At 40.9% G+C, this 26,851-nt stretch overlaps 1 protein-coding gene across 4 annotated transcripts in view; it reads right to left on the minus strand.

The window, feature by feature from the left end:
• Positions 1-26,851, minus strand: part of ttll5 (tubulin tyrosine ligase-like family, member 5) — a 120,133-nt gene that overhangs the window by 7,585 nt on the left and 85,697 nt on the right. For all 4 annotated transcript variants that reach the window (XM_051866899.1, XM_051866897.1, XM_051866898.1 and 1 more), the window contains exons 29-30: positions 23,240-23,408; positions 15,654-15,850 (exon numbers count right to left, since the gene is read on the minus strand). In XM_051866899.1, coding sequence (XP_051722859.1) covers positions 15,654-15,850; positions 23,240-23,408 — 366 coding nt within the window. The remainder of the gene's footprint in view (positions 1-15,653; positions 15,851-23,239; positions 23,409-26,851) is intronic.

Genomic DNA, 26,851 nt, shown 5'->3' on the forward strand with positions numbered 1-26,851 from the left:
GCCCTGTTTGCATCTGCTATTAAGATAAATACGCTAAATACAGGTGTAAATGGGGTCTAAAACGTTTTGAGCTTATAGATGAGGGAGACACATACCCGTCTACACCCGGTGTTTTAATCTGTCTCTTTTGTCCACTTTCAACCACTTCTGTCCTGATTTCTTCGAGGGGAGGGTCTATGGGCGGGTAGATGTATGGGTTTTTTCAGATCTTTTGATCTAATGGACAAAATAAGCTTGTGCAATTTACATATGAATGCACCAAAGGTGAGAGAAAAAAAAACATATGGAGAGCAGCAGCTTTCGTTTCTGCTCTGACAGCCGCAAGACTGGCCAAACACTGTTAGTGTGTGTTAGAAATCAGAATGGTGAGAGAACATCGTGCTTGGTATGCTTTTTGTCTTCAAACCAAACTTGGGTCTTCAGCCGACAAAGTATAAATCCCGTCTGGCTAGGGCGCTTCCCATAATGTTTAACGTTAGGTCAGTAGGCAGAGAGTAGGCGATCCTTTGTGGCTATTCGAGCGCATTCGACCACATGAGCGTCTACACTACGAAAGCAATCCGGTCGCGTGCATTTTCAACTACCTCTGAAAGTGGTCGAAAGTGGACAAGCTCAAAACGTTTTAGACCCCGTTTACACCTACACACCATCCACTTGTGATCTGATGGACCAAAACGCATCTTAATACCAGATGTAAACAGGGCCTTAAAGACCTTTTACTTGCTAAAAAAATCTAAACCATCAGACGACAGAAAACATGTAGTAGATTGTGCACAACAGGTTTATCAGCAAAGTTTATGTTGAGCATTTAGAGGCTTAGAAATTTGTGTATCAAATATGATACAGTAGCTTCATAGGGTTAAGGTGAAAGCAGTTCAAATACACACAATACACAATATTATACACTAGATTAAATGTATTAAGAAATGGTTTAGCCAGCATACATGACATCAGACAATGATTATATTTGTGCTTCACAGAATGGCATAATTCTTCTCTTTCTTTGCCTTTTGAGTTGTAAGTCTTGAGTTCAATATCCCTAATTGACCTCCCTCATCACACCGCTCCCTGACAATTAATGGCAGGAATAATGTGGCCTCTCTCAAAGAAGGCTTGGCCACTGAGAGCGAATGCAATTATCTGAGGCAGAAACAGGGCCCAACATGCCTGTAACTTTGCACGTTAAATCCGCTAAGCATTTTTTGGGAACAATAAATAAAGCTGAGCTAGTATTAAGCTTGAGAAGCAGAACGGGAGCTCGCCAGGGCCGCATTAGCGCACTAATGAGGGCACACAGTGCTGCCTTGTAGGGTGCACAAAGTTGTCCTTTCATTTGGCTGCTCAACCTTGGACCGGCAGCACAGATAGAAACACTCTAAATTATATGTAAGATCTCTCTGTACAGGAAATGACACTTCAGTGCTTTATTGGTGACTGAAGTTTAAGACTATTAGTGCTGGTCGGTCAGATGTCAGCGGGACGCTTGCCAGCACTAGCATGCAACTGTAGGCGTGGAACTTATTAAATCGAGGCTGTAAATTACGATTTTGCTAGTCTTTACAAGGCCAAATCCATTTAGTCTTTAAATAAACCCTTATTATTTTCTTTTTTTTTCTGTGAAACACAAAAGGAGATCTTAAGAGTATCACAAGAGTCCAAATGAATCATGTGCTATACACTGTAAAAATGATTTTCAAAGTTTTAAAAACAGATTATTTTAGTCTTTTTAAGTTTCACATTTAATGCAATGTTACTTGCCATTTCTTTGTACTTATTTGTGAAACTTACTAGCAATTTCTGAGTGAAAATTATTTCAAAGTAAATCCTACACCAATTCTTTTTCAAGACTTTTCACTGAAGTCATATGACATTTCTATGAAGAACAGACTGACATTTAAGATATTCACTAATTTAAGTTATTCACTAATAATATTCAGAAGAATGGTAACACTTTACAAGGTTGCATCAGTTAACATACATTTGTTACAGTGTTTATTCGTCACTGTGAAAATACAGGTGTCAGTCATCTGTCAGTCACTTCGAAGTGGTGTCGAATGCTGACACTGGGGGTCACTCTTACGAGCCCCAAACACCTCTGATACTTCAGAAAAGTAGAATTTGAATAGAGTAGAATTTGAATAGAGCAGAATTTGCATGCCCCACCCCCCCGGACATATGGGTATAAGGGAGGATGTGTGCACTCCACTCATTCAGATTTGTTCTTTGGAGCCGAGGGGATGCACTCACCTCTTTGAAAACCTTTTCTGGGAATCTACGGTGCATTGCAGTGGTCTCTCCACCCCACACACAGGTAAGTGTTGTTTTTCCTCTAAAAGAGCAAAACATCAGCGGAGAGAGTCTTTTTAAAGATGACTTTCCGCTTATGTGTTTCTGGTTGCGGGAGATACTTGTCTGCCTCGGTCACGATCTTTGTCTCACGTGTCTGGGTCGTAAGCACACTGAGATAGCTTTTGTGGATGGGTCATGTCCTCCCTGAGAAAACATGACCATGGCAACTTTGTGGTCGCAACTCTCCTTTCTGATAAAAGAAAGAGTCACCTCAGACGCTCCCGCGCTGGTCCTTCTGGTCTACACAAGGCTGTGTTGGTTAGTACTGAGGGTGATATGAGGGCAACAACAGGGATGTTTCTGCCGGGTGAGTTCCACGGACCTCCCATTCCTCGTCACGCATGTTGTGCCTGGTGGAGCTTCTGGATGAGTTTGACGTTGTGTCTCAGGATGCGTACGAGTTCTCATTCGGGGCTCCAGATGAGGACAAAGTGTCGCTAACAGCATCGGGGGATGGACATTTGCCTTCTGATGCTGAAGACTCGACTGGGCTCCCACCCTCGGGTGTGGAAGCCCAGTCTGAGTTCGATGCCGAGTTGGCAACCATGCTTGCCCGGGCCGCCGTGGGCATTGGATTAGAGTGGAATCCTCCACCCTGTCCTGAGTGGTTGGATGATTGGTATTTGGGGTCAAACCGCGACTCACAGCCGTGTCCCGCCCCAGTGTCTTTTCTTCTCGGAAGTGCATGATGAACTCACAAAATCATGGAAGGCACCTTTCACTGCCCAGTCTCGGTTTGTGGGTTCATTCACCCTCACTACCCTTGATGGTGGGGCAGCCAAGGGATACGTGGAGGTTCCCCAGGTGGAGAGTGCGACTGCAGTGCATTTATGCCCACAAAACACTGCCACTGGAGGAATAGTCCCTGTTTTCCAACCAGGGCCTGCAAGTTTACTTCATCCCTAGCGATGAAGGCTTACAGTGCTGCTGGACAGGCTGCCTCCACCTTGCATGCCATGGCCATCCTGCAGGTCCATCAGGCAAAGTCACTTAAAGATCTGAAGAAGGTAGTTCTGAGCCGGGATTGATGCAAGAACTGTGCTTGGTGACTGATTTCGCTCTCAGAGCGACTAAAGTCATGGCACAGTCTCTCGGTCAGGTGATGTCCTCCATGGCGGTCCAGGAACGCCATCTCTGGCTTATCCTTGCTGAGATGAGGGACGCTGACAAAATTCACTTTCTTGCCGCTTTCATCTCGCCCCTTTGCCCAGAAGTTCTCAGCAGTCAAGAAGCAGATGGAGGATGTCAAACACATCTTGCCCCAGCGTGACTCTAGTGCCACCTTCAGGCTGCCGAGGGCACACACCTTGTCCGTTCGTCAATGAGGGCATCCGCCCCACCAGCTCCGTCATAGCCTGAGCCCTACAGGAAGGCGGCTCTGACGCTTATCAGGCGAGAACCCCAGGAATGAAAGGGACTCCTTTTTTCCAGGGAGCGGCCAATCGCTCCGCTCTCTATTTCTTAACCCCGCCCTACTTGTTACCTGATTATTGGTTCAGTTGCCCCACCTGCTCTCCCTCATTACCCTCCTTGTTTGCTCCCCTAATTATTCTCCCTGTGTTCTCTGTCCTTTACCAGTTCATTGTCAACCAATCAGTGTTCCTGTCATGTCCTGCTCCCTTCCTTGTCGTGCCTTGTTCTGCTCTACCCAGCTGATGTGTTTTGGATCCAGAGTTTTCAGAGTTTTTGTTTGTTTTTGTTTAGTTTTAAATAAAACAGCACATTGCCCTCGCCTCATCCCTTCACCCAAACCTGACAGAAACAATCTCCATGCGTTTTCTGTGGTGACTAATCTAAAACTAATTGGAAACGTGTGATTGGTTATAATGCTCATTGCTGCAAAAAACAACATGTAAAAAGAAATGTCTGATGCAACATGAGCAGATCTAGCTGTAATGCTGTGATCAACACTTTTCATTCAATTTTAACTTTTAACTTTACAAAGTCATAATAGATTTTGTTTAATTGTACAGGGGCATTTTTTGCCCCCATATCTTGAATTTGGGGGGCATTTTTGGTGCAAACCCACTTTAATTTCCGATCTGCACTGATCCCATGCATGACCTCACTGAAATCCTACTGATGGAAATCTGCAACCAGGGTTATAATAGTTAACTGAAATAAAATAAATGTAACTGAAATAAAATAATAAAGCATTTTATTTAAGCTAGTTTCCAAGGCAATATCTCTCATTTCATTTCATTTAACTTGATGTACTAAAATAACTAAAAAAAAAAAAAAAAAAAAAAGAATATAAAAAAAACCTAATTTAAACTAATACTAAAACCTATAATAGTATCTCAGTGATACTAAAATAACACTGGTAGCAATGGAGAACTTTAATCCCTGTGTCTTAGCCCCCTTCCAATCCAACTCCTCCTCCACTTCTCTTGCGTCTTCACCTGTCTCTTATTTGCCGTTTCTCTTCCATTCTTTTGTCAGTTCAGTGTTTCCATTCGTGAATTTTTGCTTTTCGGGCTTCCGTTTTTCCCACACTTTCCCATGTCACACAGGCCAACCACAAAAATGCAGCGCGGCGGAGAGAGTGAGGGGCTCTGGAATTCCACACAGAGAGGGTAAACACGGCACGGGCCACGAGCAAACACTGCAGCCGCCCCCCCTTTAACTCTGCATAACCCTCCTCTGTCTTCAGCAGTCTCTCATATCTCTAATGTCTCTCCTGCTCTTTCAGCTCTCGCTTAATTCACCCTTTCAGGAATTACCTCCATTTCCTGCCGCTCCCACATGCGCCTTTCCAAGCAGTATCATTTACTCAAGACTGTCTCTCTGTATATCCCAAAAAGAGTGATGAAATCTTCCTGATCCTCACATGACCATCCTCTCTGGACACAGAATGATCTTTCCAATGGAAAGACCTTTAGATGAAGTTATCATCATTTCTTCAGAGGTGTCCAAGCGCTCTTTTCCATACAGCAACAAAAGTAATAAGGAAAGTGCCATTTTTTTGAGGCTGGAAGTATAAATCACAGTCCACTTTTGTTGCAGTGTCTGAATTGTGGTCTCTTTTTTTTTGTTAATAAACTTTTACTTGATGTGCTACACTGAAGCAAACTTTATTTATTTGATTTGAAATGTGTGTCTGTCCTCCTTCAACTCTGATACAAATCAATTTCATCATATGGAAAAGCAGCTCAGACACTGCCTAACATCTCCTTCCTGGAGGAAAGAAATTCATATAAATGAGAGTGAGAAAATGATGACAAAATGTTGATTTTTTGGTGAACTATTCCTTTAAAAGCTTACACTCACATAAAAAACCCTACTAAATACACCGTTCATGATCTTTCCTTGACATGTTTTGGTAAGTTTTATTCATTTCTGTGAATTAGTTTCACTCAAACTACTTGTTTCAATGAACTGATTCAAAAAAAGATTAAATATTATTCTTGATTGTGTTCATTTAATGGTATTTTAGGCATCACCGAGCCCCGCAAACAAACAGAAGCCGCTTTTACAGTTCCTCCTGAATCAAAACAACGAGCTTATGCTGCGTTCACGCCATGTCGCAACTGTAATTACAAAATGGCTACCGTTCTACCCGGAGTTGTTCACGTCCTCAGACTCGGGATTATGAGTTTCTATGTCAACACTATCAATGTCGAAATGAATCTGCAGATCATTCTGTGAAATTCCACAGATCATTTATTATAGCTTGTCAAAGTTGCCCCTATTTGGGTGTAATCAAAAACATGCTGTTTTTGTGTGTGTCCCTTTAAATGCAAATGAGCTGCTGCTCCCCGCCCCCTTTCCAGAAGAGGGCGGAGCTTTAACAGCTCGCGCTTCGGTCGCTCAACAACAACAAAGCTGGAGAAACTCACGCAGCCAAAATGAGGATTGTCAGTAACGGTGTTCAGCCTTACATTGTTCAAACCGGAGTCGACACTGATGGAGAGACTCAGGAAGAAGTTACAACTTTTAGAATGAAACTGGACGTTTCTGAATGGTTAGTGGATAGATTTATGTAGTTGCTGTGGAGTTGATTCAACTCATCCACTAGCATGTGCCGTCATGTTAATCTTTTGTGCAAATCCAGTGTTGAATTGACCCTCGTTTGTGAAGCAGTCCGGCTTAAAATGGCAGCATCAACAACACTCTACTACCACAACTATTCCTCTTCTCTAAAGCAGCCCAACATGGCCTCACCCCCTTTGTTGTGTGTTCTCAGGGGCGGGGTTTATGTACATTTTAGGGTTAGTGATGTCACCAACCCGGGAAGAAGCTCGTTGTAGTCCCTACCAGCCGTTTGTTGTAGTCCTTAAAAAGTGATTTCTGTAAAAGAAAATATCTCTCTTTGCATTGAACTTTGAGTGTCGTAACTTTGCAGATGTTGTTTATGCTCAAACAGCAACATTACACACTAACTAAAGTTAAAAAAGACAAATCATAATAATAAAGTACCATTTCCATGATAAGGTAATGTCCAATTTCAAAACGGTTTTCACAGGATGAATTTTGAGTGTATAAGCTTTCGAATGATACCTAATTTATGATAATTACTAAAATATAACAGAGGCAATAAACCGGAACAATGACAGTTAAAAAGCTGAATCACAATTAAAAATGTCTGAATTGCATTAAATACAAAATATAAAAACAAGTGGCATCTGCAAACAAATGATGCTGGAGCTGTTCTCAGAACTAACTTTACCTTTCTGAGACACTTTTTCAATTATTATATTCAAGTGGTCTAAGACAAGAGGTAATTTTTATAGATGTATGAAGTCAGTCACAAGTGTCGTAGCAGAATAACCACCGGCATAATTCATCACATTAACATATGAACATGTTCCACAAAGTTTGACAACCAGAAAGTGTCCAAGAGTTTCTCATTTTGAACATTATAAATCAATTGCTTTATATTCTAAAATCGAACAAACTTCATTTATATCTTTTAGCTATATTGCCCAGCCTGTGGTGCCTGCAGTTTAATCTGTACTTGCACCTTCTGGCCTTATACGTTTTAATGACTGGAAACATTAGGGTAATTTTTTGCAAAATCAAGCGGAGAAAAACTATTTGCATCCCTCCACCACATCAATCAGCCATTTATGATGGAGACGACCCCACCATGGTGGGCCACATGCTTTTAGTGAAGCGTCCGCTGATTTCTCAGAGCTTGCTAATGTTCTGTAATTGGGCCAAATGTGCAGTAACTAGGCTGCAGTGCATCGTGGGAAACGAGAGCAGTGGGGCTCTCTTTCTGTGGTCCGAGCGCCCCACACACCTCCCACCGTTCTGTCTGCAAATCTCAAAACAAAATCAGATTTCCACAGCACGCATACACACGGCCCAGCCGCCCAACCGCACTGTTTACTTAATAGGCAAAAGCCACAGGCTTTGTGTCTGTGTGTGTGTGTGTGTGTGTGTGTGTGTGTGTGTGTTGATGTTGACAATTAAAGCCAATGGAATGAACATTCTTAATGTTCTTCTACAGAACAATCACTGATGCAAACCTCAGCTGAAGACTGAACACATGAATAGTGTGGAAAACACTCTAGAAACAAATACTACATATTTGCTTTTGTTCATTTATAAACTCTAAACATTGCTGAATAGTTTTTATTTTGTCTTGAAATTCAAAGCAGCAGTGGACGAGAAGCACACTAACAAGATTTTGGATATCGGTGAACGGTCAAACATCTCTGTGTTATGATTAGTGAGATTTCACAGATGACCAGAAAACTGTTCAGATTTGTAGTGATTTTGGATTGGCCTCACATGAGGGCACCACAAATGTAGTTATTTATGGTCTTAAATATTAATATTAATATTTTGTATTAATATTAATATCGAGTCAGATGATTCCTTCCAATATTTCGGGGCACCAGTCAGGATTCTCACCTTGACAATAAAGAACAATCATGAAAGATGGTTGATTGAATTAGAAGTCTAATTAGGCTCTGTGACCCCTGTTGGCCGTGCCCGAGATGAAGGCCTGAGCCTGGGCAAAGTCAGATCCGTGGGCTTTGTGGAACATGGGATCGGGCGCAGAAGTGCAAAAATGAGGCCATCACGGTGTTGGAGAAGGAGAGGTTTGGGCGGAAAAAGCGAAACCAACAGCCAAGAGAAGCTATGACTCTCCCTCCACCCGGGGCCGCTCCGGCGTGCCCCGGGGACCAGAGACGATAAATTAGAATTTTATACATTGGAGGAAGTTTATCATCTGACCAATCTGAAGGATTTAGTGAGATTCGGGTGAGCTTGTAGAGCCTCTGCTTATCAACACAAAAATGACACAGTTTGCAATAAAATGAATTTATTAACAAAAAGACATACAAGAGTAAAATATCACACTCACTAAATACTACGAAGGAAAATGACTAAACTACTAAGGAAAAATGACTAAACTACTAAGAAAATTGAATCAAACAGAAACTACAAATTACAACACAAATGGATGTTAACAAAACTGAATGCCAAGTAGATGAGCAACGGATTGGACGAAGCGATGAATGGGTAATTAGCAGTCTATGAGGGAGTCAATTGTGTTCTTTCTGGATGCTGGTATTAAAAATAGTAAATAAGCATTTACTATGAATACAGATAACGTGTCTAATGTATCTATCTGTGTACGCTGGCCCTAGATAAACAGTCTCTACACAAATAGCAATCTCATTTAGCAACAACCTAATGCCAAGGCCTTTGGGAAAAGGTTTGGTTAGCTTATATTTACGTTTCACTTGGTCGGGTGATCAGTCCGGGAATGGGAAACGTTGTCCACTGGTATCCTTCCGTGTGCAGTGGGAGACTGGATTGCTTTCCAACAGCTGCAGAGCTGAGTGCTGGAGTTCTTTGTGTAATTCAGAGAACTGTAGGTCAGATGGTGGTCGGTCTGTAGGATCTTCTGTAGGTTGGAGGTACTTGAGTTATGCAGGTCGGGAGTCAAAGTCCTCTGCAGAAGCACTTGGGCTGCTTGAAGATCCGTGCGGTGAAAGGTTTACTCGCAAGAGTCTCACCTTGGTTGTGCTGTTGTTCTTCCCTCGTCAGGTCAGAAACTCAGAATGAGGGTTTGTTCAATTGGGGAAGCTTTTATTCCTTCCTGTTGGGGAGGGGGATTGCAAATCCCCACCTTTCCTGATGTGGTGATGTGATTGGGTCACAGCATTCCAGGTGTCTGTCCCTTAACACGCCCACCTTTCATCCTGTGAAACTTGTATTGTCCCAAAATTCACAGTTAAATAAAACAATGTCTTTAGGACCTTGGAAATACTTTATTTCTTTTTCAAACCTTTCTCAAAGTCCTTGTGGCAGTGTTCTGAACTCGTAGTGTCCAAACTTGATGTGAATTGGTTGAGGTATCACACTTCTGTCTCAGTGGGTGCAGTTGCATTGGCTTTTATTCCAGGTGTGGTTTCCACTGTGTGTGCACAGTTTCCTGGATGAGTAAAAGGATGTATAGGACATGTTCCTTACAGTATTCCTGTCCATTTTTGGTGATTTCAAGCCAATATGTTTAGAAAATGTCTTTCTTTCATTTCTTTGTTCTTGCTGTGCTCTAGCCAGAACCAGTTTGGCAGCCCTAGGAGTCCATGGTCATTCACACCTTGAACTCAGGCATGGATGGCTGAGGTGAACAAAGGCAGCTCATGATGAGATTAGCCTATCATCAATGGGCTGTTGATGTCATCTTTCCTGTCCTCCACCTTTGGCAGTTCTGATTACAATAGTCATTTAGTTGAGGGCGTTGAAGGTCCTATCAGACTCTCTTGTATTAATCAAAGTGGGACAAAAGAATGTCTGCTGTGAAGCTCTGGTGCCATCACATCTGTTGTTCACTACAGATTAAACCATAAACACTGACAGGAATGTAAAAGCCAACAGCACTGAACACATCACTGATCACGCCCAGTCATGTGTATATAAAGCAGTTAACTAATAAGAATGATCACTGTGTTGAAGTGTTCATTATAGTAAAGGTAGCTTTCACTCTAGGACTGTGTATTGATTAAACAGTTTTAAAAAATATGAAAATGTTTTCAACATTGATAATAATGAGAAATGTTTCTTGAATGCGGAACAGTTGTACTGTAACGCTCTACTGGGTGGTTGCCCTGCTCGCTTGATAAACAAACTACGGTTCGTACAAAACGCAGCAGCTAGAGTTCTTACTAGAACCAGGAAGTATGACCATATTAGCCCGGTTCTGTCAACACTGCACTGGCTTCCTGTTAAACAGTGTAAAGATTTTAAAATCTTGCTAATTACTTACAAAGCACTAAATGGTTTAGCTCCCCAGTACCTGAGCGAGCTCCTAATTCATTATAGTCCTTCACGTCTATTGCGATCTAAGAATTCAGGCCAGGTGATAATACCTAGAATATCAAAATCAACTGCAGGCGGTAGATCCTTCTCCTATTTGGCACCTAAACTCTGGAACAATCTTCCTAGCATTGTTCGGGAAGCAGACACACTCTGTCAGTTTAAATCTAGACTAAAAACGCATCTCTTTAACCTGGCATACACATAACACATTATCAACTTATGTTTTCAAATCCGTTAAAGGATTGTTAGGCTGCATAAATCAGGTCAGCTGGAACCGGGAACACTTCCTATAACACCTGATGTACTCGTTACATCAGAAAAAGAATGGCATCTATGCTAATATTAGTCTCTCTGTTTATCCCGAGGTTTACTGTAGTCAGCCGGATCTGGGCTGTATCCACGTGAGATCGAGGACCTGCACCTTGACACGACCACAACGCAGCCCTGAAGTGTCAGCACAGATTGAGTCAACTAGATCATCCACTGTGAAGGCCTCATCGACACGACAGCCAGTGGCACAGTTCCTCAACAAACCGCCCATACCGGCGTGATGAATACGATCCTCAACTGGATGGAACTGGAATAAATACTTTGACTGTTGCGATCCCATCGGACTTATTATAATTCAGGCAGCTATCATAAAGCACTATTCGCTGGTGGCCAGAGGAGAAATGGCCCCCCGACTAAGCCTGGTTTCTCCATTTTAACACCTGTTTGCCACCTGATGTCATCTGTTGGAGTTCGGGTTCCTTGCCGCTGTCGCCTTTGGCTTGCTTAGTTGGGGACACTTGACATTTGATATTCAACAATGTTTTGATCTGCCTGCATTGACACCATTGTATGCGAACTGAACTGAGCTGGATGATGACATCACTGTTTACTCAGTACTCTCGGAATGAATCAATATTGAATTTACTTAAGCTGGACAATGACACCATTTTCTTTAAGAGCTGCTGTGCAGCCAAAATTATATACCAGTTATCACTGTAAAGCTGCTTTGACACAATCTGCATTGTTAAAAGTGCTGTATAAATAAAGGTGACTTGACTTGAGCATCAAATCATCATATTAGAATGATTTCTGAAGGATCATGTGACACTGAAGACTGGAGTAATGATGCTGAAAATTCAGCTTTGATCACAGGAATAAATTACACTTTACTACAAACCCGATTCCAAAAAAAGTTGGGACACTGTACAAATTGTGAATAAAAAAGGAATGCAATAATTTACAAATTTCATAAACTTATATTTTATTCACAATAGAATATAGATAACATATCAAATGTTGAAAGTGAGACATTTTGAAATGTCATGCCAAATATTGGCTCATTTTGGATTTCATGAGAGCTACACATTCCAAAAAAGTTGGGACAGGTAGCAATAAGAGGCCGGAAAAGATAAATGTACATATAAGGAACAGCTGGAGGACCAATTTGCAACTTATTAGGTCAATTGGCAACATGATTGGGTATAAAAAGAGCCTCTCAGAGTGGCAGTGTCTCTCAGAAGTCAAGATGGGCAGAGGATCACCAATTCCCCCAATGCTGCGGTGAAAAATAGTGGAGCAATATCAGGAAGGAGTTTCTCAGAGAAAAATTGCAAAGAGTTTGAAATTATCATCATCTACAGTGCATAATATCGTCCAAAGATTCAGAGAATCTGGAACAATCTCTGTGCGTAAGGGTCAAGGCCGGAAAACCATACTGGATGCCCGTGATCTTCGGGCCCTTAGACGGCACTGCATCACATACAGGAATGCTACTGTAATGGAAATCACAACATGGGCTCAGGAATACTTCCAGAAAACACTGTCGGTGAACACAATCCACCGTGCCATTCGCTGTTGCCGGCTAGAACTCTATAGGTCAAAAAAGAAGCCATATCTAAACATGATCCAGAAGCGCAGGCGTTTTCTCTGGGCCAAGGTTCATTTAAAATGGACTGTGGCAAAGTGGAAAACTGTTCTGTGGTCAGACGAATCAAAATTTTAAGTTCTTTTTGGAAAACTGGGACGCCATGTCATCCAGACTAAAGAGGACAAGGACAACCCAAGTTGTTATCGGCGCTCAGTTCAGAAGCCTGCATCTCTGATGGTATGGGGTTGCATGAGTGCGTGTGGCATGGGCAGCTTACACATCTGGAAAGGCACCATCAATGCTGAAAGGTATATCCAAGTTCTAGAACAACATATGCTCCCATCCAGACGTCGTCTCTTTCAGGGAAGACCTTGCATTTTCCAACATGACAATGCCAGACCACATACTGCATCAATTACAGCATCATGGCCGCGTAGAAGAAGGATCCGGGTACTGAAATGGCCAGCCTGCAGTCCAGATCTTTCACCCATAGAAAACATTTGGTGCATCATAAAGAGGAAGATGCGACAAAGAAGACCTAAGACAGTTGAGCAACTAGAAGCCTGTATTAGACAAGAATGGGACAACATTCCTATTCCTAAACTTGAGCAACTTGTCTCCTCAGTCCCCAGACGTTTGCAGACTGTTATTAAAAGAAGAGGGGATGCCACACAGTGGTAAACATGGCCTTGTCCCAACTTTTTTGAGATGTGTTGATGCCATGAAATTTAAAATCAACTTATTTTTCCCTTAAAATGATACATTTTCTCAGTTTAAACATTTGATATGTCATCTATGTTGTATTCTGAATAAAATATTGAAATTTGAAACTTCCACATCATTGCATTCCTTTTTTATTCACAATTTGTACAGTGTCCCAACTTTTTTGGAATCAGGTTTGTATATATTCGCATAGAAAACAGCTGTTTTACATTGTAAAAATATTTCACAATATTACTGTTTTTACTGTATTTTTCATCTAATAAATGCAGCCTTGGTAAGCAGAAGAGATTTACAGACTTTTGTACGGTACTGTAATTCATTGCACAGTTTCTATGATTAATTGCACCCGACATTAAAATAGGTAATCATAATTTAATCCCCAAATTAATGTGTAAGAAAAAGGAAGTACATTTTAAATAATGTTTAATGGCATATTTTATAAGGTACTATCAAGGCTAGTATTACCAATACTAATAGCAATATATTTATATATTATAATATAATATATAAATCCATGTATTGAATGTGTTCTGTCATTCCTTTTCGAGGGAAACCACAAGAGTTTCCATTGAATTAAATGCCAGATACAGTTTATTTTGTAACCAAAATACCAATAATATCCAGAAAAAAACATGTTATGCATAATGCATAATAAATCATAGCCATTTCAACTTTAATAATCACAGCCATTCCTGTTTTTTTGAAGATATTTTAAGGCCCCGATATACTTCAAGTGAAATTGAAGAATGAACTGGTGTGACAATTTTGAACAAAATCAGGCCAAAACGAAGTTCATTTGGAGTTCATTTTGGGAGTTCGAAACAGGTTGTCAAATTGAACCTTCCGGCTGGTAAACACCTCTGAACTCCCATTGAGAACTAACAAAAAACTCCCAACAAAGAACTAAAAGAACTATATCAGGGTTTAAGACTTTTTATGACCTTAAATTTGATCAAACTGAATTTAAGACATTTTAAGAGTTTAAGGACCCACAGGGACCAATCTTTCATTTGAAGGCCATGTTACTAGCATCTGTAAAACCGCATTCTTCCATCTTAAAAATATATCTAAACTACGACATATGCTCTCAATGAAAAATGCAGAACAGTTAGTTCATGCGTTCATGACCTCAAGGCTAGATTACTGTAACGCTCTACTGGGTGGTTGTTCTGCTCGCCTGATAAATAAACTACAGCTCGTACAAAATGCAGCAGCTAGAGTTCTTACTAGAACCAGGAAGTATGACCATATTAGCCCAGTTCTGTCAACACTGCATTGGCTTCCTGTTAAACATCGTATAGATTTTAAAATCTTGCTAATTACTTACAAAGCACTAAATGGTTTAGCTCCCCAGTACCTGAGCGAGCTCCTAATTCATTATAGTCCTTCACGTCTATTGCGATCTCAGAATTCAGGCCAGCTGATAATACCTAGAATATCAAAATCAACTGCAGGTGGTAGATCCTTCTCCTATTTGGCACCTAAACTCTGGAACAATCTTCCTAGCATTGTTCGGGAAGCAGACACACTCTGTCAGTTTAAATCTAGACTAAAAACGCATCTCTTTAACCTGGCATACACATAACACATTACCAATTTATATTTCCAAATCCGTTAAAGGATTATTAGGCTGCATAAATTAGGTCAGCCGGAACCGGGAACACTTCCTATAACACCTGATGTACTCGTTACATCAGAAGAAGAATGGCATCTACGCTAATATTAGTCTTTCTGTTTATCCCGAGGTTCACCGTAGTCAACCGGATCCGGGCCGTATCCAGGTGAGACCAAGGACCTGCACCTTGACACGACCACAACGCAGCCCTGAAGTATCAGCAGAGATTGAGTCAACTAGATCATCCCCTGTGAAGGCCTCATCGACACGACAGCCACGACACAGTTCCTCAACAACCGTCCATACCGGCGTGACGAATACGATCCTCAATTGGATGGAACTGAAATAAATACTTTTAATGTTGCGATCCTATTGGACTTATGATAGCAACCTGAATTGTAACAAAGCACTGTTGGCCAGAGGAGAACTGGCACCCCGACTAAGCCTGGTTTCTCCCAAGGTTTTTTTCTCCATTTTAACACCAATTTGCCACTTGTCTGCCACCTGATGTCACCTGATGGAGTTTGGGTTCCTTGCCGCTGTCGCCTCTGGCTTGCTTAGTTGGGGACACTTGACTTGACATTTTGATATTCAACAGTGCTTTTGATCTGCCTGCATTGACACTATTCTTTAAGAGCTGCTGTGCAGTCAAACAATGTACCAGTTATCAATGTAAAGCTGCTTTGACACAATCTACATTGTAAAAAGCGCTATATAAATAAAGGTGACTTGACTTGACTTGACTTGACTCTGTTTCAAGCATATTCAGATGTAGACTGCTGGTGCAGACCCAACTTCAAAAAGATAAACACCCTCAGGTCTTACTTGTGGAGAGAGTGGGCGACAGTCTTCCGTACGCGTCCGTCTCTGGGTGTGCTGCTGGGAGGTTTTGGGGTGAGCGTGAGGACACCTGCGCTGCCCGCCTGACTCAGGGTGCGTCTGAACGGCTGGCTCAGGGGGCTGCTGGGAGCGTGAGGTCGTGCTGATGCAGCAGGCATGAGGGTGTGTGATGCCAGAACAGCCTAAATCACGAATAAAGAGAAGAGTTAGTCCACGTGTCCCTGGTACATTCATTCATACTGTGGGTTCCTGAAGTCTGACACACTATTGGAAATAAAATGCTTTTGCAATCTAATCTAAAAGTGATGTTTGGAATTATGTTGGGGTTAAAATACTTTCTCGTATCCCAGTTTAATAAGCAGCATAAACTTTAAGTATATAGTTGGTCGATTTCCCATGAAGAGTGTAAAAGACCATTTCTGAAGGATCATATGACACTAAAGAAATTTGTAAAATATACTCAAATAGAAAACTGTTGATAGAAAATAAATGCAATAAATGAAATCTTTCAACAACATGAAAGACTCTTTAATGTTTTTCTTCTTTGTTTACCATTATAATGTTTGCGTGGATCTGAAAAATGCTCCAACTGTCTATTTCAGGTTTCAATGAGATCTTCCAGCAGAGTTCGAGTCTTGGAATAAAGTGATTGTGTTGAACAGTCCTGTGAAGGAACGACCTTATCTCAGTCTTTATTAAAAGCAGCATTTTTCCTTAAAGTCATTTGAGGTCAAGCACAACAGCCTCCAAAAGCCAGTTCATTCACTCACATGGAAGAAAGAAATGACACGGCTTATCATAACAGCCACTAAATACTTTATAATCGGACATACCAAAACACAGGAATTCTTCACATTTCATTCTTGTTTAGACAAGTTTTCATCTGAGTGAGCGCTTGGACTCAGTAAACATATTTTCCATGCTGAAATGCGATTTAATGGCTACCGTTCATTGATTCGAGAGGGGACGAGAAAGCATTCTTTCCGTCTCAGTCCTCTGGCGTTTGATGAATGAGTTGACGGGACGCACCGGTTGGCGGTTCTGAGTTGTGGGCCAGGAAAGGGCACCTTTCTAATGCTGCCAGGTGGCCATGGGCCAAACATCAGAGGAGCCGTAGAGTCTGAACCCAATACAGAACACAACGGCCCAATAACATGCTCCGCAATCACAGCGCTTTGCCTGCTTGCTTTCCATCTCCGCTCTCACTGTTCTAACTTCTGTGAACTGATTCCATCGCAAATCAACTCAACAAGCAGAAGCAATTGTGAGTTTATGTTAAAACTAGTGCCGTCAATCCATTAAAAAAAAAAAAAAAAAAAAAAAAAAACTAATTAATTGCACATTTTTTCTGTAATTAACCGCGATTAAAACATTGGAGTTTTTAATATTTTTATATTGTAATAATTTCACAGTTACTCTCGAAATTAACGTAGAAACAACTTATTTTAAATATTTGTTTAAAGCCATCTTTTTATGAATGAAGGCCAGTTTCACTGATACTAAAACTGCTACTGATGAATCTATTTAAACATTAAAGGGTTAGTTCACCCAAAAATTAAAATAATGTAATTAATTACTCACCCTCATGTCGTTCCACACCCATAAGACCTTCATTAATCTTCAGAACACAAATTAAGATATTTTTGTTGAAATCCGATGGCTCAGTAAAGCCTCCATAGCCAGCAATGACATTTCCTCTCTCAAGATCCATTAATGTACTAAAAACATATTTAAATCAGTTCATGTGAGTACAGTGGTTCAATATTAATATTATAAAGTGACCAGAATATTTTTGGTCTTACGGGTGTGGAACGACATGAGGGTGAGTAATAAATGACATTATTTTAATTTTTGGGTGAACTAACCCTTTAATTATAGACATTCAACATCACAGTACAACTGAAAGCTATTAATTTCAACACTGTTTTAAAAAAATAACTTTAAATTTAAGTGAACTTAAAACAATGTTTACATGAACTCAGTGTAATGTCATATTTACCTGTCTAACAGGCAGGAAATACACAGAAATTGAATAAACCAAATACTTTACAGTCTTAACTGCATACATTATAAATTAGATATAGATTTATCATTGTTCTTTGCTGAACATTAATAACAGACATCACAGCAACTGGTTTATTAGGCTGCTGTCATATATATATATATATATATATATACACACACATACATACATACATACATACATACATACTCACACACCGATCAGGCATAACATTATGAGCACTGACAGGTGAAGTGAATAACACTGATCATCTCTTCATCACGGCACCTGTTAGTGGGTGGATATATTAGGCAGCAAGTGAACATTTTGTCCTCAAAGTTGATGTGTTAGAAGCAGGAAAAATGGACAAGCGTAAGGATTTGAGCGAGTTTGACAAGGGCCAAATTGTGATGGCTAGATGACTGGGTCAGAGCATCTCCAAAACTGCAGCTCTTGTGGGGTGTTCCCGGTCTGCAGTGGTCAGTATCTATCAAAAGTGCTCCAAGGAAGGAACAGTGGTGAACCGGCGACAGGGTCATCGGCGGCCGAGGCTCATTGATGCACGTGGGGAGCGAAGGCTGGCCCGTGTGGTCTGATCCAATAGATGAGCTACTGTAGCTCAAATTGCTCAAGAAGTTAATGCTGGTTCTGATAGAAAGGTGTCAGAATACACAGTGCATCAGTTTGTTGCATATGGAGCTGCATAGACACAGACCAGTCATGCTGACCCCTGTCCACCGCCGAAAAGGCCAACAGTGGACACGTGAGCATCAGAACTGGACCACGGAGCAATGGAAGAAGGTGGCCTGGTCTGATGAATCACGTTTTCTTTTACATCACATGGATGGCCGGGTGTGTGTGTGTCTCCTACCTGGGGAACACATGGCACCAGGATGCACTATGGGAAGAAGGCAAGCCGGTGGAGGCAGTGTGATGCTTTGGGCAATGTTCTGCTGGGAAACCTTGGGTCCTGCCATCCATGTGGATGTTACTTTGACATGTACCACCTACCTAAGCATTGTTGAGACCATGTACACCCTTTCATGGAAACGGTATTCCCTGGTGGCTGTGGCCTCTTTCAGCAGGATAATGCTCCTGCCACAAAGCAAAAATGGTTCAGGAATGGTTTGAGGAGCACAACAATGAGTTTGAGGTGTTGACTTGACGTCCAAATTCCCCAGATCTCAATCCAGTCGAGCATCTGTGGGATGTGCTGAACAAACAAGTCTGATCCATGGAGGCTCCACCTCGCAACTTACAGGATCTGCTGCTAACATCTTGGTGTCAGATACCACAGCACACCTTCAGGGGTCTAGAGGAGTCCATGTCTCGACGGGTCAGGGCTGTTTTGGCAGCAATAGTGGGACCAACACAATATTAGAAAGGTGGTCATAATGTTATACAGTTGATGGATGATGAATAAGAAGCAGGGCAACAAGTCACTGCGTGATCGAGCCTATAGAAAGCAGTTAGAATGACCCTAAAATTCAAGATATGGGGCAAAAAATGCCCCAGTTTGAGTTTTTGTCTCATATTTACATCATATGATATAGGCTAGTTAAGCTATATCACACAAGTAATAGCGCAATATCACACGAGTGCTGTTTTTCTGTCCAGAATAGCACAAATGCAAATGTGATACTGAATTTATACAACCGTTCAATAAATAAGAAGTTAATAATGTGTTATTTTAGACACAATATTGTCTGTTTTGCACAATTTTTCCAATGAAAATATAAAGACAAAGCAGAACTTTTCATCCCCGAGCAACACAGCGCAGCATTTCATTTCTGAATCCGCGTTTTGAACGAACTGGGTGAAGCATTAGGCTTGTTGTACTTGAAGCGGCGCTGCACAGACCGATCGGTGAATGATCGGTGAGTAACGCGAGAGCGATTCAAAAGCATAAGGAGCCGTCCGTCTGCTCTCTAATCCCTCTCACAGTACTGTGATGTCATACTCTCACCGGTCTGATGGTGATGATCCGCTTCAAATCAAACAAGCATGAAGATTCAATGGACTATTCATAAAGAGAACCGTTTACTTCACTCCTGAATGAATCAGCCATTTGATTGAATAAAATTAATGAATTAATGAATGACTCAATGACTTGATCATTAAGACATTTAACGCCCATAATGGCAGTTTTAGTTTCTTATTTAAAGTATAATTTCATTAAAAATACAGAATTCATTAGAAATAATTTCATATTTCCAAAGTAATAAAAAAAAGTTTTAGTTCACCCAAAAATGAAAATTTGTTAATCATTTACTCAACCTCATGGTCCAAAAGAGTATATATCTCCATGAAATCAGCTTATCTTTGTAAAATGGCACTGATTTTTGCATTACCATACATTTATATGTGATATGATCTGAAAGCAAAACAACTACATAACATCAGTCATATATGAATGTAAATGTATAAATGCACATTTGTCATTTTAACAGAACTAATAGCAATATTAATATTAATAACAATAACTGTCTCCATTAGAATCTTGAAAGGCGAGGACAAAGGTCTATGATTGTTTCTGGTTAGCATTGATTAGTTAATATTAATTACTGTCTTATATTATTTATTCTTAGTTTTTATTGATTATTGTTATTTATCGCTGGTTTTATGGTGTATGGAACAATATTTGTGCAATATGGTGACCTTTTCTAGCTGTGCAATATGATGTCTGATATACTTGTCTACATGTTCTGCTCCCCTGTATGGACTGTTTATGTGAGATATATGTGATGTGATTTATTTATTTACTACAACCTATCTACAATGTCATGTTTGGTGTTGAGGGTCCAACTAACAGGCTGTTGATCATGCTTAGTTCACTGATGATGATCTTGAATAACTAGTATATTTGGTCAAAACATGGGGAGTTATGATGACAAATATTTGTTATTAAGAAATAATAGATATTTTAGCTCTATGTAGTGTTTGGATTATATTTTTATGTAAAAATTGTTTCAAATTACCATTATAGTGATCAGTGTTCACACCAGTAAACATCTTATCAGAGATGTCAAGTTGCTTGTCGCTTCAAGTTTTTGCGTTTTCTCAAATTCTGAGTTTTGACAGTGTGGAAGAATTGCACATTTTCGATGAAAACGTGTTTGAATGTGTGCTTGGTCGAGTCTCAAAAGAAGAGCAGTGCTTCATGAGGAGGTTTAGGGAGTATCCACTGATACAGGACTGACTCATGAACAGTACAAACATACACACAGATGACCACACACACACTAACACACATTCTTCACTCGTCTGCCCATTTCATTCGTTTACTGTAATGCACTGTGAGTTTAGGGCCTATGATGGACGCCTCCTCCGAGGGTCCCGTGGCTTTAATGAAGCCCTCTGGAGACTGAGGGCTGATTGCTTCACAGTACCAGGGAGGAGGAGATCTCCGTTAAGAAAGGTCTGAGGGGGTGGGGATCGTTTTCCCATAATCCCCTGCATAACACAGTCAACTTGTGCCAAGAAAAACAAATCTCCAATTGCATTAATTGGAGATGAACGTCAACACAGAACAGTGACATCAGTGTAGCTGAATTGCGACACCATTATAAATGTGCATGCAGTCATGCTAAGTCAGAAGACGCAATGTTTACAGGATCTGATGTACTGTAAGTGTGACATGCACAGCTGAAAGAGAAACATGAGTAGATCGTGTTTCATACGGACTAAATTCTACTGAAGAGACTGGAACATTATAATGAGAGTCGTAAGAGTCATCGAATATTTTGGGTACTTTTTCCTAAAAAAGAAAGTCAATTTTAGGAGTACACTATAGCATTTAGCAGAGACATGCACACTTTCATGGAACAGGGTTCAACAAGTGTGAGCGATTCGGTTATTAAAGCTGAAATAAAATGAAATATAAATATTACTTGAAAAACTTAGACATGCTGCCTTGACAATAAACTGAAATAAGTTAAAGTTGAAGCACTAAAATTATTAACTTGGAAATAAATAAAAACTAAAACTAACTAAAACTAAAACTGAATTACACTAAATATTTAAAATAAAAACATGCACAAAACTCACACAACTTGGATTTGTGCTGAATGAGAGCCCAGGTTTATGTGTATTGGGGAATTTCCACATGTTTTTAATTTATTTATTTATTCCAAAATTTTAAAAAAGACAACATTAGAGAACAAAAACATGTGAGACAATACAGAGTAAATAAATAAGAAAATGTATTTAAATATTTTTTTTTTTATAATGCAGGATGTTTTTTTTTTTTTTTAAGTTAAATTTTACTGGAGGATTTTTTTGTTTGTTTGTTTGTTTTGAAGTGATGATAATAGTAAATGTAAATCAGAAGCAAATATAATTGGGTTTAAATGTAAGGTATTTATTTGTGAAGTAATTTTTACCTATCATACAAATGATGTATAAGGCACCATCTAGTTCCTTATTGCCAAAAACATCAAACTGAAAAAGAACCTTAATGACAGAAATATAACACAACTGAAAATAAAGATGCTGATAATTTGAAGTCAGAAATGTTTGGTGTAAAAAACAGAAATAAAATTAGTGAGAGAGATATTCTTCTTCTTGGCAAAAGAAGCAGAGTATTGAAACGTTTCAGGTGAAATTAACTTAAATAAACTAAATATTTATTACAAGGAAATCGAATAACTTTTAAATAGGGCAGGACTGAGGGCAGTCGTGGCCTAATGTTTAGCGAGTCCGACTGGTAACCCAAAGGTTGCTGGTTCGTTCCAGCACCGGCAGGAAATTACTGAGGTGCCCTTGATCAAGGCACGTAACCCCCAATCGCCCCCTGGGCACCACAGCATAATGGCTGCCCACTGCTCTGGGTGTGTATCATGGTTTGCAGTGTGTGTGTGTTCACTACTCTGCTCCTAATGTGTGTGCACTAACTTTGATGGGTTAAATGCAGAGGACAAATTCAGAGTATGGGTTACCATACTTGGCATTCACGTGTCACTTTCACTTGTCACTTTCAAATAAGTTTCTTTGATTTTTTTTATTTAAAAAAAAAAAAAAAAAAAATGTCTAAAAATTAACATTCAGGTAGAGTGTTAACCATTTTCCATAAACTTTTAAAAATACTGAACTGTTCACACACTGTTTGTTTCACTTTAAATAAATTTGTTTAGTTTTGGCATTAATAATAAAAAAAAAAAGGTTCTAATGAATTTTTTATGGAGTGAAGGGAAGTAAAACACACATTTATAGTCTTTATACTGCAAATATTTTATTTTACTTACCGGCATTTTACATTATTTCTGAATGTAATAAAAAAATGTGGCTTATACACCGATGCAACTTATGTTTTTTATCTCTCGACAATGAAATGCAATGCAATTTTGACCCGGTGTGACTTATTTTCCAGAAAATATGGTATGTAAATATGTCATCATAGTAAAATTATCTGGCAGTGAAAATATTACTACACACAGGGCAAGTACATATCTACTAGTCGGAGCAGTTATTATGGAGCCCTGTTCAATACTAAAGAAACATTAATAGATTCAATAATAAAGAAACACTAATTGTGTTTGACTGAAATGATCTGCAGTGAGTGTCGTGTTACCTGGTGGCGTGTGCGGCTCTGGTCGAGCAGCTGTCTGGATCGCAGCTTCTGCTGCTGCAGCTGCTGGATGGCGAACTGGAGCTGGTAGCTTCCTGTGGCCGACGGCTGCTTCTGAGCGTTGACCGAATAACCATCGCACACAGACTCGGCTTCACACGCAGTCCTGAGACTGAAGAGAAACAGCATAATCAACTGGACATATAAGAAGGAAACTAGTTGAGAAGCATTTCAGTGACCCAGCAGGCCTGACGAGAGAAAACCTTGGTTAACTGAAAAATGTTACTAATGTAGTTCATGCCAACAACATCATTTGCGATGTCAAGCACCTTGCGTGAACGTAGATGAGAGTAGGAGGATGCAATCAGGGAGTAAGTTCATGATTGTGGATTTCAAACAATTAATTGATTCATTATTAACATAATATTTATATTAAACATCATAAGTCATATTTTTAGTTTGTGCAGCTGCTTTAAAAAAGTGTGTATTCATGCCAAGCATTAGCCTCACAGAAAGTGAAGAAGCAGAGGAAGTGGAGTTCAGCACTTCTCTAAATGGATTATCTCTCTCACAACTGTTGATAAAGCTGCTGGGCCTCAAGAGCTGCTCCTCTGCACATGCTCAATGCGGATTAGAGGGGAAAATGGTCCATCTTGATGGGTCTTATGCATAATGAATACAGAATGTGCGATCATGCCCAAACCAGGGGCTGGATTCACAAATCATTCTTAAGAATGCTATTTTCTTCATATCTTATCACGTTTTTGTCAAAGACTATGTCAGGATTGGATTCAGAACGATGAGCAAAACACATATGGAGTATGTCGAGTCCATCAACTCCCCAAAGCTTCACAGTAATATCCCTCTTTCTGGGTCGACATTTCATTCAGTAATGTTAAGCAGTTTTGATTTATATTGTTATGTTGTTTGATGACCATGTTAGCTTACATGTGCGTAAGCAATGTTTCTATTGCTCGCTTCTGGATCCAAAATTTCTGTACTCTTTCAGAGATGCGTAATAGCGCCCCCTACTGTATAACAGTGAAAACATGGATTGCCGGAAAATGCCAGGGAAGCTGTTACGTACAGGGCAGGCAAGCAAGAGGTGAGAGAGAGGTGTATGCAAATTGCAGCCAAATTGTAGTTTATTAAACAAAACAAAGAAGATCATCCAAAACCAGAAAGATAACCGAAAAGAGATAACAGGAGCAAACTAACGCAACAGCTAAGCAACAGCATAGACAATGGGCTAACTGAAACTGAGGGCTAAAATATAAAGAGAAACTAAATTGGACACAGGTGAAAGGAAACAATAACGAGGGAAACTAAATCGGTTACTATGATAACAAACGAGAAGCAGGAACATAGCAAACAAATGGCAGAGGAACAGAAACACAGGGAAACAATGAAAAACAAACTAAAATTCCATAAAACAGAATATAAACTTGACATCATTCCTCCCTCTCGGAAGGCGCATCCTCACGTCATAAACATAAACTATACCTTAGTGGTGGGAGTTTACAAAAAAAGTCAGTTTAAAGAAGAAGAGTCCATGGGGGAGTTGACAGAGGGAGGAGCCAACGATGTAGGGAGGAGACAGGCGGTAACCCAGAGCAGTGGCAAGATGAAGGCCCATGGTGGAACCAAAGGAGGGAGGAGCCATGGTAGGGCCAGGAGTCTGCCCGACTGAGGTGGAGGCGGGATAGGAGGAGACCCAGGAGGAGCTGAGGAAATAAAGACCTAAGGTGACACCGATGGGCTGGAGGGCCAAGGCAGAACCACAGGCTTGTGAGACTGAGGTGGAGACGGGGGCTCAGCAGACCGGGGTGGAGCCAGTGAGAGTGAGGACAATGGTGGAGCCGGAGGGAAGGAAGAACCTGGTGGAGCCAAAGGGTTGGAGGGACAAGGTGTAGCCGGAGGCCCAGAAGTAAGTGGCGCAACCGGGGTGATGACTGACCAAGGTGGAGCCGGAGGGACGAGGGAGCATGGCAGAGCCTGAAGGCTGACTGACCACGGTGGAGCCGAAGGGTCGTCAGGTCGAGGTGGAGTCCAAGGCTTGGAGGCCCGAGGTGGAGCTTGGGGATTGGCACACCAGGGAGGAGCTGGGGACCTGGAATATCAAGGCAGATCCAAGCAGCTGGGCAGAGTCGGAGCTGAGGCGATGAAGGGAGACAGCGGAGACAGGGTTGAGGAACTGGAAGGAGCTGATAGAGGCGGAGGGAGTGGTAGGCTGGGTGGGACCATAGCCATCAAAGGAAAGTTGGAGATGACTGAAGATGGAGACTTAAAACAGGCAAACGTAGTAGACTTGGGCCCAGGCAGAATTAGCGGCAGAGACAGGGCTTGAATGTGGGCTGGGATCAGGGAATCCAGGAGTTCACATGGGGAGGACTTGACTTCCAAGGTTGGATGATGAATGGCACTTCGCTCCATGATATCCAACTCCACTAGCACTCCTTCAGGGATGGACAAGGGTGCCGGCTCACACACCTGGTCAGACCTGGCAGCCTCAGACTCTGGGATGGACGTGGCCTCAGGCATGGGTCCATGGCTGATGTAGGTTCTGGGTCTGAGGTGAGTTCAAGCTCTTTGTCCACACATATGGTGAGTGCCAGTTCAGGGATGGATATTTGCTCAGGCTTGAGCTCCTGGACAGATATTGGAGCCAGCTCACACACCTGGTCAGACTCGGCTGGCTTTGCCTCTAGGTCTGCGGTGAGCTCTGGTTCTGGGTGGGCGTGAAGAGGAGTGGGGAAAGACCAGGGAGCACTTCCGAGGCAGGTGGGGTCACTGAAACGAGGATCACCAATGATTGGATGATGGATGGGCTGGGTAGGCTGCGGCTGAGTGGTGCTGTCCTCCTCTTTCATCTCGCCAACTGTGAATGGTGAGCCACTCAGCCAAAGGGCATAATCAATGTATTGTGCCAGTGTGTAGGTGGTAGCTCCAGCTGGCAGCAACTGGAAGAGTTGGTCATCCAGCCCACTCCAGAAACAGATCTTCAAGAAGTTGTCACTCCAGACACCAGATGGTTGAGCTTTATGAACTGCTCCACGTAGTCTTCCAGGGGATGGTCATCTTGTGAGAGGGTAAAGAGAATATCTTCGGGGGTGATGGGTGAGAGAACTACTAAATAATGTCCATAAAACAAATCAAAACACTGAAAGAAGCATTGTGTCATAAATTATGGAAAATTATGGAAAATTCTGTCAATGACAGGGAAAGAGTTAGGAAGATTTTTGTGAATCCGGTCCCAGAAAAAAAAGACAACAAACACTGTCAGGTCTAACTAGAATGGAACGATAGGCTACTAATTCTCACAATACGATAAAGATTGTTTCAAAGCAGCTTCACAGTACACTGCAAAAAAAAAAAAAAAAAAAAGATTTCTATTTTTGTCTTGTTTTCCAGTACAAATATCTAAACATTATTAAATAAAGATACATTTACATGAGAAGCAAAATGACTTTAGATATTAAGTTTTGCTTTCTGAAAAAAAAAAAAAAAAAAAAATGATCAAAATGAAATGACATTGAGATCAATACAAAACAAACAAACAATAATCTGCCAATGGAGTCAGAACAAAATAAAGGGAAGGGAAAGCAAGTTTATTTT

This window comes from Ctenopharyngodon idella, chromosome 17, assembly GCF_019924925.1.
Source record: "Ctenopharyngodon idella isolate HZGC_01 chromosome 17, HZGC01, whole genome shotgun sequence".
In the NCBI taxonomy this organism is placed as follows: Eukaryota; Metazoa; Chordata; class Actinopteri; order Cypriniformes; family Xenocyprididae; genus Ctenopharyngodon; species Ctenopharyngodon idella.